Here is a 14,690-nt window from a genome sequence, read left to right as displayed (position 1 = left end):
CTGGACCCTCTTTAACAGCTCTCTGTCTTTCTTGTTCTGGGGGCTCCAGACCTGGACACAGGACTCCAGATGGGACCTCACAAGAGCAGAGTAGAGAGGGACAATCATCTCCCTGTCTCTGTTGGCTACCCCTCTTCTGATGGAGCCCAGGATACCATTTGCTTTCCTAGCTGCAAGGGCACACTGCTGGCTCATGTTAAGCTTTTTGTCTATCAGGACCCCTAGATCCTTTTCTGCAGGGCTGCTCTCAAGGACCGCTCCTTCCAGTCTGTATGAATGCCTGGGGTTCCTCCTGCCCAAGTCCAGATGGCATCCCTGCATTCTTCCCAAGTGATATTATATATATTTTTATATATTGACTATGGAAAAACATACCTGTCTGTTCATCTCATATCTCTGTCACTGTCCACAGCATATAGAGGGCTGAACTTTTTCCTCATGCTGCCATGCCTTCCCACTTTCCCTTTTCCGTAAGTCTCATACAGAGGTAACATTTATTTACCTCACGGAGTTGTCATACATATTGCATATGTAAAGAGTCTGGGAGTCCTTTAATGGAAATCAGCAGAGAATTGAAAAGCATTTACTGTGTATTATTTGTTATGCCAATTTCTCTAAAGATATCCCCAGACCAAATTTCTGAAGTATATATTAAACCAACATGTCCATGATTTACCAGCATTCCTTGAAGTAACCAGTTAATCATCTTCACACACAAGACAGCCAAACCCAAAGTATGCTCTCTTTTCTGAATGATTAAGCCAGGCTTCTCATAAAATTTCACTGGCGAGTAGGGCCATGACAATCATCTAAGAACAAAGTGAGAAGAAAATACGTGTAATCTTGACACTGAAGCCATAGTATCTGCTGGGAAAAATAAGAAGAAAATGGGGAGAGAAAAGAGCAATGATCCCAAGGATGTGAAAAGAAAAGAAAACACCAAGATGCAACTCCAACGAAGAATAGGTTGTTTTGATGGGGTAAGTTTTATTATTGGCTCAATAGTTGGAGCAGGGATCTTTGTGTCTCCCACAGGAGTGTTAAAGCATTCCCTGCTTAATGTTGGTGTTGCATTAACAATCTGGACTGCTTCTGGACTAGTTTCTCTTATGGGTTCCCTCTGCTATGCGGAGCTGGGCACTGCTCTGCCATTTTCTGGAGGGGAATACAGCCATATTAAAAGAGGCCTTGGATCCCTACCTGCCTTTGTGTTCATCTGGACATCAACGTTTACCAAGCCAGCATCAAATGCAGCCCGAGCCTTGCTATTTGCTGAATATGCCACCCAGCCCTTCTATGGCATTTGCCCTGCACCAGAAGTGCTGAAGAAATGCTTGGCTTTGGCCGTCCTCTGGTCACTGGGGATTCTGAATGGACGCAGTGTCAAAATGGCTGCATGGGTGCAGATGGTGTTCACTCTCCTGAAGATGATGGCGTTGTCTGTAATTGCTGTTGGTGGTATAGTTCTGCTCGTTGGTGGAAGGAAGGAGAATCTCGCCAGGTTTGAGGACATGTTTGGCTCAGAGATGCCCAACGCATCACAGATTGCCGAAGCCTTTTTCCAAGGACTGTACGCATATGGTGGTTGGTGGTCCCTCAATTATATGGCAGGTATCTTGCTCTTTTTTTTTTAGATTTTATTCTGCAATAGCAATTCTTAACATTCCTTTGCTAGCGTTAGAAGAACTTGTCTGTCCTTCATGGGTTTATGCACATTTTTGTGGTACAAACTGTCCACTGGTCTTGTGTGTGATAGGGCTGGTAAAAGAGGCATTGCTCTACTGTATGGATGTTCCTTGCTTCTTGTGTAGTCTCCAGAATGAAATTAACATTTACAAAGGTCTACAAGAGAAATTCAAGAAGTTTATTTAAAATCTCATTTGTAAATAGAATTTTTCATATCTCAGAAAATTAGAGTTTGTGTTTTACAGAAGAATGCTTAAATTATTTTTGCCAGCCTATTTGCTCAATAAAGACCAATTTCAAAAAGGTGATTGACTAATTTGTATATCAATATGTATATCTTCTCTGATTTGTACATGGACAAATTCATACTGAATTGTATTAAAATATATCAATTTGAAGGATATATAGTGTAGCCTGTCCATGATAGTTCTCTGAGAGCAGTCGTAGAAGAATGTAAGGGAAATGGTATAAATCTTCTGATATAACTTATATCCAATTTTAAACATGCAAAATCTTTTGGCATGTTCATTTACTTGTCCTGTTTTATATCTAGTGATAAATAACAATAATAAGCAGCAGTTTTTCATGAAAATTGAAAAGAGATAATGCTCACAATTAGATACATACTTCACAGTGAATTGAGTGAACAGTTTTTTATATTATCATTAGATTTATGGAGTTAAGTTGTAAGCAAATGGATGATGCCGTTACATCTTTAACCTTACTCATCCATTGACCTCTACCACATGTAGAAACATTAAACATTAAATAAGCCCAATGTGTGAAATGTGTAACACAAAGTTCAGTGGTGAGAACAGTGTGAAAATTGGGTTAATATTTAAAAAACTGACGGTTACTATTAAAATCCAGCATTTAGAATATGCTGTTATTAAAAAGGTGGTAAAAAGCAGAAAATACAACTTTTGAAATCTTAGGGTTTTCTTATAGGCAAGAATTCAGATTTTTACAAGGAAATAAAAATTGTTCACAAAGTACTATTTTCTGATCAGTTACCACAAGTAACAATTGCAATACACTAGTGATAAATGCAATCCACTGGATATCACAGCTGTTTAGACAGATGCAGCTGTGCTATGGACCTCTCCTGAACTGAGTTTCCTATTCTTCAGCAATAACTTTCATTCCTGTGAGCCTTAGCTAAAGGATCCCATGCCAGCTGGATGTTGGGACTGTAGCTAGCAATGAAACAAATGGAAAGACAAATTTAAATCAGCTATTTTGGTGATTGTCTCCTTTTGTGCTCTAAATTATGAAGTGTATTTCTCCCATTTTAAATAAATACCCAATTCTCCAATAAACTGTATCCGCATTTCTCTGTTGTGCTCATTCTGTCCCTCTGCAGTCCCACTGCACAGAATAGGGCAGGCTCAAAGCTGATGCAGGAGGCAGAGATAGTATTTGGGGAGAAGAATGATTCACCGTCCCTCACTAGCCTATATCAATAGGCTGAGTAGTTTTAAGCTAAGATACCAGGTTTAGCATTAAACACTTTTCCTCCACCAATTTTGTCATGGAAATGATAATGGCAGAATCCAGCTGGCAACTGCCCTTTTTAAAAGCCACTATATTACTGCTCCTCTGCCAATACCTTCATTTTTTCCCATTATGTCTTCTGTATCTTCTGATGTAAGAGCAAAGAGAAATGTTTTGGGCAGGAATAGGAAAATACACTCAGAATGATGATCAGAGGGACTGGAGCACTTCCCTACAAGGACAAGCTGAGAGAGTATAACCTGGAAGAGGGTGGATTTAAACTAGATATTATGAAGAAATTCTTTACTGTGAGAGTTACAAGACACTGGAACAGGTTGTCCAGCAAGGTTATTGTGGATGTTCCTCTCTGGAGGTGTTCAAGACCAGGCTGGATGGGTCTTTGAGCAGCCTGGTCTAGAGGGAGGTGTCTCTGCCTATAGCAGGGAGTTGGAACTAGATGATCTTAGAGGTCCCTTCCAACCCAAACCATTCTGTGATTCTGTGAAAATTTGGAATCGGGCTCACGAAGTGATGAAAGAATAAATAAACTGTCTTTACAGCCTCACATTCAATCTTTAGATTTAAAAGTATGGCTATTTGGAAACTTATTAACAAATCAATATTCTAATGTACAGCCATATATTTGTTTAATCAAATCAGAGAAAATTTATTAGTTCTTTGTCATTTTTTATCGGTCTCTCATTTTTTATCAGGTCTCTCTTTTCCCAAGACATCTAATAGCTAAAAAAAGACAAAGGCAAAAAAAAAAAAAAAAAGTTCTAAATACTTCACTTAGGACTCTTTGATGATAAACTATTTGAAAACTACTGCAGGAGCATACAAACAGTGTGGTTTAGGAACCATGATTAGGGGTTGGGACAGGATTTCTGTGTCAGTCATGTCAACCTCTGTGTAGATTCACCACTGAAACACACTTACAGAAGTTACACTGCTTGCTTTTTTATTATTATTATTTATTTGTGTTTTTCAGAAGAGATGAAAAACCCTAGCAGAAATATCCCTTTAACTGTGATGACAGCTGTTCCCGCAGTAATTGTGTTTTACTTACTGGTAAACATCTCATATCTGACTGTCCTCACTCCAAAGGAAATTGTCTCCTCAGGTATGAGTTTGATATTTTTGTGAGAAAGGTGAGTTCCTTTAGTGTACCTGTTTGTTGTCAGTGTATTGGATTACTTGTGATCACCCAACTCCACAATTGGGAAGTGTGAGTTTCACTATAAGTTTTAAAAGAAAATTGTGGTTTAATTTTGCTGCATGATATAGGTTGGACTGAATTCAAAGAGATAATAGTAGGTGTTAAAATTTTGACTTGTACTGTCTAAAAAGAAATCAGAAATGCATTAAAACATGGAAATCAAGTGATGATTGGGTCCTTGTTTGATATAGGTAGGGATTTAGTTTTCCTATAGATTTAATCCTCTCTCCTCCTTGCTTTCCTATGTCACAGTATCTAAGGCTAAAGTCCTTACTGTTTAGGATGGGAACAAATAATCATTCCAAGTTATCTGTAATGATAAATAATATAGAAAAGGCTATAGTCAGGAAAGCATAGCCATTTGGGGTTGAAGAGGGGTTATTCATGGTAAGTATTCTCATTTCTTGGAAGACCTTGTTTGAAAGTGCAGTTTGTAAAGCTTCTCTCAGATACAGTACCAGTAAATTGTGTATAAAAAGGGCCAAGAGAAACTGTATTTCTCTTTGATTGTCCACGCAGCACCTTTTAAAATCCCAGCCTAATGACCCTGAACTGTCAGACCTTGCCTTGTCCAGGAGTAACAAAACCAAACCCCATTTAAACAATCACTTCTTTTTCTTTTTTCTTTTTTCTTTTTTTTTTCTTTCCTGTGAAAACAGCTCAATAACAGAAATGATGGTGTAGCTGTCACTCAGCAGCCCCATACTGTCATATGCCCACAGTCAGGCTATCTGCTGGGAGAGACACAGACATTTACAAATCCATTCTGGCAGGAAAGCAGCAGTGGATACCAGAACATCAGCGAGCAGCTGCCTGGCTGGCACAAGCAGTTCCTAAAATGATGGTGGAGTGTTACTTATTTATATCAGCTGAGGAGATGGCCTTAAAATTATAGCTCTCATTTCAAACATTGCTGTACATTGCTGCAGTGCTTGATTGGTCACTACATTTTTGTTGTTTTCTTCTCCCCTAATCTGAGAAGTTTATGCTGTACAAATCACTGCAAGACCTATATTCCTCATGGCACTTAGTTATAGGGCTGCTAAGAATTAGTCCTCAATATAATGCCGGCCATCACCAATTTCTGAGAAATATGGAAAATCACTTGTTCAGCAATAATCTTTCACATTTTCCAGTTCTACCCAAAGCAAAATCAGATTAATAACACGTTTTCTGACCTGTCTTTCTACGTACGTGCAGTTGTGTTGCAGTTTCCTCTTACCAGTAGGTCATGTCACCACTGTGGTCAGGGAGGAGACTAATGCCTCCATTTTCTTTACACAGCTAGCCCTACTCATGTGTTTCCATTTGTTATTCATGATGCCGAGATGCAGCCATAACGCTTACAGGGCACTCAGTCCCTTGCCTCCTGTTGGCCACTGCGACTTTACCCAGGAGCTTTTGTAGTGATCAGGAGTCCTTGCTGCTACCTACTGCTGCTACCATGCAAGTTTTAGCTCCTGAATGCAATACTTTTAGAATTAGATCAGATTCATTTGATTATTCAACAAAAGAAAAATCAAAACAAAACAAAAACCAGACATTCCCAAAAAGTAATAGATATTTCATGCATTTAAGTTTCTTTTCTCTTCAGTCTGTTGGAAATTCAGAGCATGGTACCTACACCATTACTGATGCTTTTTTTTCTTGCAGTTGCTGTGGCAGTAACTTGGGCTGATCGAGTGATCCCTTCTGTTGCCTGGATCATTCCTCTCTCCGTTGCTGTCTCGATATTTGGTGCCCTCAACAGCAGCATGTTCACATTAGGTCGATTAAGCTATGCTGGAAGTCAGTCAGGACATTTACCTGTTTTAATATCTATGCTTAACGTCCATACTTGTACTCCAGCACCAGCTTTGATTTTTTCAACCACCATTGCATCCATTTTTATAATCCCCTCTGACCTTATTATGTTAACAAATTACTTTGGATTTTCTGCCTGGCTTATGATTGGATTGACTTGTGCAAGCCTGATTGTACTTCGATACCGGGAACCTAACCTACATCGACCATACAAAGTAATTGGAAATAAGTTATCAAATATTCTTTTGGCTTTTTTGAGTCATGGGTATCATGCAGAAGTTATGGAACAAATACAAGACAAAAGTTGATAGTTATTACAGAAATATAAATGGTAATCACAGTGATTAGAACCTTACTCATGGTCTGGGACAAATCTGCTTCATACTGTAGGGAAAAGGTAAAAAAAAAAAAAGATGGTCCTTGCCCCGGAGAGGTTACCTGAAAACAAGAGATGAATATGCATAGAACAGGGGAGATGTGCAGATGTGGAACAGGGAACCATACTGATGTGGAGCAGAGACAGGAACCATGTGGGATCCAGGCTGGCAGTTGTTGGTTTAGGAGACCTTTGCTCTCATCTTTCTTCACCCAACCACAGCCATGAGGGTCAGGTTTGATTTCGTCTCAATCTAACTGTCAGAACACTAGATTGGAGATATGCAATTAATTAGCATTAATTGTGAAAGCTTTCTCTAGGTGCTGAGTTTATTTTAGGTGTCCATACTATTATATGGGTGAATGCTTTTCAGGCGCTGCTTATCTCTTTTCCTTAATGATAGAAGGAGCCTGAAAAAGTAGACAATTTTATGTCAGATAAATCTTCCCTGGGGTGAGGTTGAAGCAACACAAGTGGTATTCTGGTGTGGCAAAGAATGCATTATTACTGTAGTGAATGATACATGAAACTATGGTTGCTCAGCTACTTCCTAATTTTTTTTCTTTCTCTTGCAGGTGTTTCTGCCGGTTCCATTTGTGATGGTGGCCATGTCATTTTTCTTAGTTTTAGCTCCTATAGTCTGGTCTCCAAATATGCAATACTTTTATGCTTTTTTGTTTATGCTCGGGAGTCTTATTGTTTATCTTCCTTTTGTATATTTTAAATTGCATTTTGCATTTTTTGATAAAATTACTTGCTACTTGCAGCTACTGCTGGAAGTTTCTCCTGCTGATGGTTCTGATGAGAGTAAATGTGAATAATGGCAACTTTTTAATCCGAGTGCAACCTGACAGCTAATAGCAGATTTTCTTTAACTGAGATTGTAGGTCAAGATTTGGATGTTACATGTCATATATAGGAATACATGTTTGCATATGTATATGCATATTTGTACATATGCAAATGTACAAATATGTGCATATACATATATGAATATGTATGTATAGGCATTTAGTTTCAGGACTGTGTGTATATGTAAATGTTAGGTGCATACATATACATAGATGTACATATTTAATAGATGCAAATAATCTTCTTTAAATTGATAAAATCCATAAAATGCTCCCTCTTGCTCCCAAAGACACCATTAAAGATGCATATATAATTGAAATAACAGAAATAAAACTGAATTACAGAACCAATACCTATAAGTATTATCATAAATAAGTAAATATGTACTTGTAGCATCATTTGATAATGCACTTGTAGTCTCTAAAGTAAGTTGGCTGGATTATTTCTAGTTCTGAAAAGTTTGTTTATTAGAACTTCTGGTTTTAAAGGCCTTAAACTTCTATACATCTGCAAGCTTTTTTTTCTGAATTTATTTTTAATAAAAAAGCTTTTGAAGAACATTGTAAAATTGACTGGGACTTTTTTTTTTAATCCCAAGAAAACCATACCTGATGAGCCTTGGCTATTTTAGACCAACACAGAAACATGGGGTGAAACCTTAATAAGCATCAAATAAATCAATAATTGTTATTTATCCTGTTTGTCACACCAATAAAATTCACTATCTAGATTAATTTACTAAGTGAGCATTAATATTCTGTTATTCCTTATTTTTCTGAGCTGATACATAAGAGCATTTTTGTCCTCCATCCATTTCCCTTCTATTTTTTAAAATGAAATTAAGATAAATTTTTGAGCTTTTATTTTAAGAACTGAGACACATTAAATCCACTGAGTATTAAAGCCTAAGAACCAGTACACAGGAAACATCACATACTTCAGGGCTAATCTATTAACATACGCTGCTATTTTCAGAATTATGACAAAATTATGTGGTTAAATGATTTTTTACCTGTCTGTATAATACTCACCCGTACAACCAGTAGATGGCTCCAGACCAACATCTCTCTTAGACCAGGATATTCTGGGTCACTGGATGTTGTATTAGTGAGAGAAAAAGTTTTACAGAGCACTGTATTATTATAGAATAGAAAAATTCTTGCAAAAAGATTTAATTCTTCAATTCAGAGGTCAGAATGATAGCTTAGATCTTCAGACTATGCAAAGTCCAGGGTACCATCAGTAAAGCTGGGAGCCATCTGAAGGCTTAGGAGGATTTGATGCTGTGCTGGCAGAGCCCTCAGTGTGGAAACAAATGCAAGAAGCAAGTGATTCTTCCTATGGCTGATGAGGTACGCAGAATGGAAACCTGAAGTAAAATGTAGATCTTTTAAAATGCTGTTAAAGGAAACCTGTGCAAGAGAGAAGTGGATACTGCTGAGATGGATACTGCTGAGATGCATCCTGCTGAAAGCAAGAGAGAAGTCAATGCTTAATTTCACTGAATGGAGCCATCAGAAAAGCATTCATCTTGCTATTTTAATTAAAAAAAAAATCACAAGGCTAAACAAAATTTTCTGCAGGTAGGATTTTAAGGGCTGAATTCTAGCGTGATGAAAAGAAAGGGAAAATTTTACTGTGACTAAAGAACTGAGTATGGATTTGTAGAGTCAGGTGTGGGGCCTGGCAGTGCCACTGATTTTCAGCTGACCTTGATCAAGTCACCTACTTAAACCCATGTTTTAATTTATAAATAAAAACGAAAGTCATAGGGGAAAAAATGTAGATGGTACAATGAAATGTGTAGAGGGTGACATGGCCCAAACTGAGAAACACTGGACTTGGTTTTTCACAATAATTAATATTTTCAAAGTGCACTTAGTTTCCTGAAATTAAGTTTCAAGTACAGTAAAAAAGGGAAAGGACAAATCAGCACCGCCACGTTGGTTTAGATGGATAGCAGGTATCCTGTAAGTCAGAGGCCTCTGGCTGTAGGTAGCTGGAATGACTTCAAAACGTACAAATGGTGAAATGTTAAAATATGTCCATAAGCATTTGAAAATGCGCCAAATCGAGCTGCAAGTATGTAAGAGGGGATATATAAAATGAGAAAAAAATAGGATTAGTGACAGTTTTGTTTAATTTTTGATTAAACGATTTCAACGTGACCTTGGAATTTTACAATTAGAGAGATCAAATTCTGAGCAATTTCACCACCTCATCTGCACACACTACCTCATAAACTGTATTAATTTCAGTTCTACAAAAAATAAGGGATTGTGTTCCTCAAATTTATTGTCTTTTAACACAAACTACCCATTCCTGCATCTAAGTGAGACAGAGGTCTTCTGAAAAATAACTCATTAAATGACCCGTTGCTTGGAATGGGACTCAGCTGAGCTGAATTAACATTATAAAAGCAACCTCAGATATGGTATTATTTCTTATCTTCTGAATATGAATCTCTTGATGTGCTCCTAATGCAGCCTTTCTCTTGCCTGAGTGGTTTAAAATGCTAAATCACAATGAAGCAAATACAGCTTTCAATTTGTATAGATTTCTTATTGTTGCTGGGTCATTCCACATTTCCAAGCACTAAGCATAAAGGAACAGAATTCAAATTTATAACTTGTATTAGCTAGTCTGGCCAAAAGCAATTCCATATTTTAACATTATAGCTTGTTTTAAATGACACTAGTTGGTCTCAGCTGCTTTCCTACTTCTATGTATCTCAGAAAATGCTATGTGGAAGTGCAAGTGTTTTAGCACTAGACTATATCAAATGTTTATTTCAATTTTTAATTTTTTTTTTGCTTTTGACATCATAATTTTTTAAAGCTCATGCATACTTTCATGTTTCAGAAATTCAACCTTATAACAAACTTAAAATGTGGTTGTTTTGTTTTCAGTACTGTAGTAGCTTTGTTTGGCATATAATGAACCTGGCTGTTTTTCTTGGTTCCTGTCACAAAATTTGTATATGTGTGTCTATTACTTTTTTTTTTTTTTTTGCAATAGTCACCATAAAAAGACAGATGAAAATCAATATTCAGTTTTATTTTTAAAATTACTTGTAGTTATACACCATACTAACCCCATGTTTCCTAACTGCTTAAAAAAGTAAAAATAAAGGTAAAAATAAAAAATCCCTCTGAGGGAGTTGTAAGGAAGAAAGGGAGGGAAAAAAAAATCAGCAATTAATTTTTTACTCCTTGTAGGTATTGTCATTTGTGATTCCAATGAAAAGATAATAAACTAATAAGAAAACAGTTGCATTACCCAGAGAAGTGGTGGATGCCCCATCCCTGGAGGCATTCAAGGTCAGGCTGAATGGCACTTTGAGCACCTGATCTAGCTGAAGGTGTCCCTGTTCATTGCAGGGGACTTGGACTAGATTGCTTTTAAGGGCCCCTGCCAACTCAAACAATTCTATGATTCTATGATTTTTGTTTGAACTTTAAATTTGATTGGTTGGAATTTTGGTTTGTGCAGAATGAGCTGGCTTTAGCTGTTAGCCTTGGAGGGGTTCAGACCTTCTGGCTTCTGACCTTGGCTTTGATATATAGCCCTGTGTGCACTGCAAAGGTTTCCCATATCTCAGTTTCCACATCTGCTAAAACAAAGAAAATCATGTTTTAGCAGCTGTCTGATCTCATAGGTCAATGAGAATCTGCTTGTCACCCTCTCTTCCTAGCATGCAGTTGGGAATTATTCCCGTCACTGCTCCATATGACTCATATCAAGTGATGGGGACCCTGGCTCATTTTCAGAGGTGCTGAATGTTGCCTATTCTTTCTGGATTGATTTGAAGGCATGAGACCTGTAAGGGCTTCAGAAACTTGGAAGCTGTTACTGTTCTGCTTTGGAGCAGGAAATTAAACGTTTTTTAAATTAACAGCTTTGGATAACTTGTGTCCGACAGGTTTAAAGACACAGTTAAGGAGGTTGTCTATTAATGTTGATTTTCGATGTATCAGAGGAAGTTCCAACAGAGGAAAAGAAGGTTAGCATGCTCATATTTGAAGAGAATAAAAAAAAATGACCCAGGTAGTTATAATTCTGTCAGTGTGACATAAATCATTGGGAAAAAAAAAACGGAACTATTACTTTGAGACCAAATCAATGAAGAATTTAAAAGATAGTAGCATAATTAATGCCAAATCGTTTGTGTTTATGGAAAATGAAGCTTTATACTATTTTTTTTCTGTAATTTTAATTTTGATTAAAGGGTGAAAATATTGACGTACAATATTCAAGCTTCTTTAATTGAAACAGGATGAAAAAAATGCGTATGAAAGATCTGAAAGATGACAAAACCATTGTGACGCATTAAATGCATTAAGATCTGGTAAATGAGATCTCGTGTTAGCCTTTGAAAAGGTGTCTCCAAAGATGCCCCACAGAGATCAGACCTTTCATGCATCTGTAAGTGGCCTGGAAAAAATGGGGTTATCATTGAAAAAGTTTACACATGACTAAAATGGAAAATAGCAAAAAAAAAAAAAAGTAAGATGCCAGAGCACAGATCCAAAAATAACAGGCTTCTGCAGTCAGCTAGGAAGAAGCACACAAGTTATACGCAGATTTTATTGTCATATGTGTAGTATCCTAAACTGATGTCCTCTTTTTGGATACAGCATGCTGCTTGATCATTTTTGTTCCTGACTATAAGAAGTGGTGCACGGTTGTAGTGAAAGATCCGCAGATCTGAACTTCACTGGCAGCAACCCTCAGACCCCTTCTGAGGAACTGGTTCCTATCCTTCCTTCACAGTGGGGAAAAGTGCCGTGAATTCTCACTAGATCCCTTTCAATAGCAATCAGTTAATGACACAAAACTGAAGATGGAAATAGCTGGAATTCAGATAGTTTAGCTTAGCCTAATGGAAATTTTGTGACTTGATACAGATACTGCTGGTAGACTGGTTAATACAGCAAGATCCTGGACCAGAAAGTTGAAGGCATTCAGACTAAATTTAAAGCACGCATATATATATCATTCTGCTAGGCACAATATGTTCATTCAATCCCAGCTGAAAATAAAAATATATTCAGGTAACAAGAGAGTAACTTTTGTTTGTGTTTCATCTTAATCCCTTTTTGCAGCATTTGACATACTTTCTAGCAGAAATTCCTGTCACATCCATTCTATCAGTGTTGAAAAGATTCTCCAATGCAGCACATTTTGACAGTTCTTTTTTTTTCAGCATTGTCTAATCATTTCACTTTGTGGACTTGAGATCATTCCAAGCCAAAAAGGTTATGGCATCATTTTGAATTTACTTTCAAAAGCTGCTGAAGATAAACAAGACATCTGCCAAAAACATGTCAGTTGAATTTGATCACATGTATTTCACTCTTAGCATATCACGCCTTTGTTTTCTGAGGTTTATCCTCGTTGCAGAGGTTGGACTAGTTTGGCAGAACTGCTGCAACAAGTACATCTGAAATACTCAAAAAGACACCCAAACATATACAAGACACTGAGTTGTCTCCAGCTTTTTTCTTCAGCATAAACTTTTTAATTTGTTGCCAGAAATCTCATCTCTGTACATTCATTGCCATGCAAGTTTACTTCCTGTTACCTTATACTTGCTGGTTGATTTAGTTTTGGTTTCCATTGCTACTCAAGACTTGATGACTGCTCTGACATTTTAAAAACACTTTGCCTAAACTATTTTCCTTCTGAATTTGTCTCATTTGACTTTCTGGCTTAGTTCTAGCTCTATGTTTGCTGTTATTGAATTTCTGTTCACTGCATAGATTGAGTTAGACTGACTGAATTATTGCAAAACTGCCCCTATTTGTAGGTGAAAATCTTCACTAAAACAAGGCACTTTCTCTTTTTCCCCTACAGTTTATTTAATTAGATTGATCGATTCTTTCTCTGGTTTTCCAAGTAAGCCCAACCAGCATCCTCTGTGAACTCTGGACACTGAAACTGGGCTTGATATCCAAGAAGCAGTCACACAAATGACTCAGCATAGGGTTCTCATGGGATGAAATGAAAGCTAATTATTTACTGAGGTTTCTAATACCTGGTCTAAAACACTGATTCCCAGTAGAGGCTACAACCTCTTGGGAGTACAATCTACATTTTTTGTTCTGAGTGGGTGCTTTTACAGCTGGTGATACTGAAATTGGTGTTTCAGTGTCTGCATCCAAATTACTCAGCATGCCTTGTAGCAGCAGACTGTTTTTTCATTGCCTATGATTTTCACAGAATCACAGAATCACAGAATGGCCAGGGTTGGAAGGGACCTCAAGGATCATGAATCTCAACCCCCCTGCCACATGCATGGCCACCAAGCTCCCCATTTAATACTAGACCAGGCTGCCCAGGGCCCCATCCAATCTGGCCTTGAACACCTTCAGGGACAGGGCATCCACAATCTCTCTCAGCAGCCTGTTCCAGCACCTCACCAGTCTCATAATAAAGAATTTCTCCCTGACATCCAATCTAAATCTTCCCTCCCTCAACTTAAAACCATTTCCCCTTGTCCTGCAGTTACATTTTCCTCAGCTTTGTCAGACCTGAAGTGTATAAGGGATAGCTTTGTGTTTTCCCTCTAGTCTAGATGAAGTATTTTAGAGAAGAGCACATTATGGTTTTAGTAATTGATTATGCTTACAACAGTTTGGCTATATATGTATTTCTGAAGAAAACTGCTTCTTCTTAGTTCTGTTAGTGGCATCCAAACATTTTGTCATGTATTTCTTTTTTAGTCTTCTTTCTATAATCGGGATAGTGCTTATGTTTGAGTTGGTTGGAAATATTGCTGGACCTGAAAGCCACTTACCCATTCACTGCATAGTACTAGCTGTAGTCTTACTAAATTCAGCCTTGCAGCTTTTTAAAAACCTGCAAAATTGGAAGAATTGCTATTTTAGGCATCATTACTAGGACCATAATTCATCATTGGTATCTTATATATAATCAATACCAACATTAACCCCTAGAGGCTTTTTCATAAGGGGAAAAGGAAAAAATGTAAAGCTCAGCTTTTAAATTGATCTTTTAACCTCACAAATCCTCATTTCCTAATGTTTGGCAGCATGTTGTTCTTACTCAACTATTCTAAATCAGATACTCTACTGGAGATTTAACTTTAAGCACTTTTTTTTTTTCTTCTTCATTTTAAACACTTTCATGCATTAGAATACTGGTCAGATATTTCAGTATGTTAGACAAAATAACTCCTATGTTGAATTAAATGGCAGAGTCATTATAAAGCTTGTCATTAACAACCTTAGCTGGGAT

At 37.3% G+C, this 14,690-nt stretch overlaps 1 protein-coding gene across 1 annotated transcript; it reads left to right on the top strand.

Annotated features, from left to right (window-relative positions):
* The first annotated feature begins 887 nt into the window (after nucleotides 1-887).
* Nucleotides 888-7,399, top strand: SLC7A13 (solute carrier family 7 member 13). The gene is made up of 4 exons (XM_010709089.3): nucleotides 888-1,611; nucleotides 4,172-4,303; nucleotides 6,053-6,417; nucleotides 7,154-7,399. Exons 1-4 carry the CDS (start codon nucleotides 888-890, stop codon nucleotides 7,397-7,399), a joined length of 1,467 nt encoding a protein of 488 aa, XP_010707391.2.
* Nucleotides 7,400-14,690: the final 7,291 nt, after the last annotated feature.

This window comes from Meleagris gallopavo, chromosome 3 (assembly GCF_905368555.1).
Source record: "Meleagris gallopavo chromosome 3, MGAL_WU_HG_1.1, whole genome shotgun sequence".
Lineage (NCBI taxonomy): Eukaryota > Metazoa > Chordata > Aves > Galliformes > Phasianidae > Meleagris > Meleagris gallopavo.
Note: the sequence above shows the minus strand (reverse complement) of the source record. Positions and strands in the feature narration are given on the sequence as shown.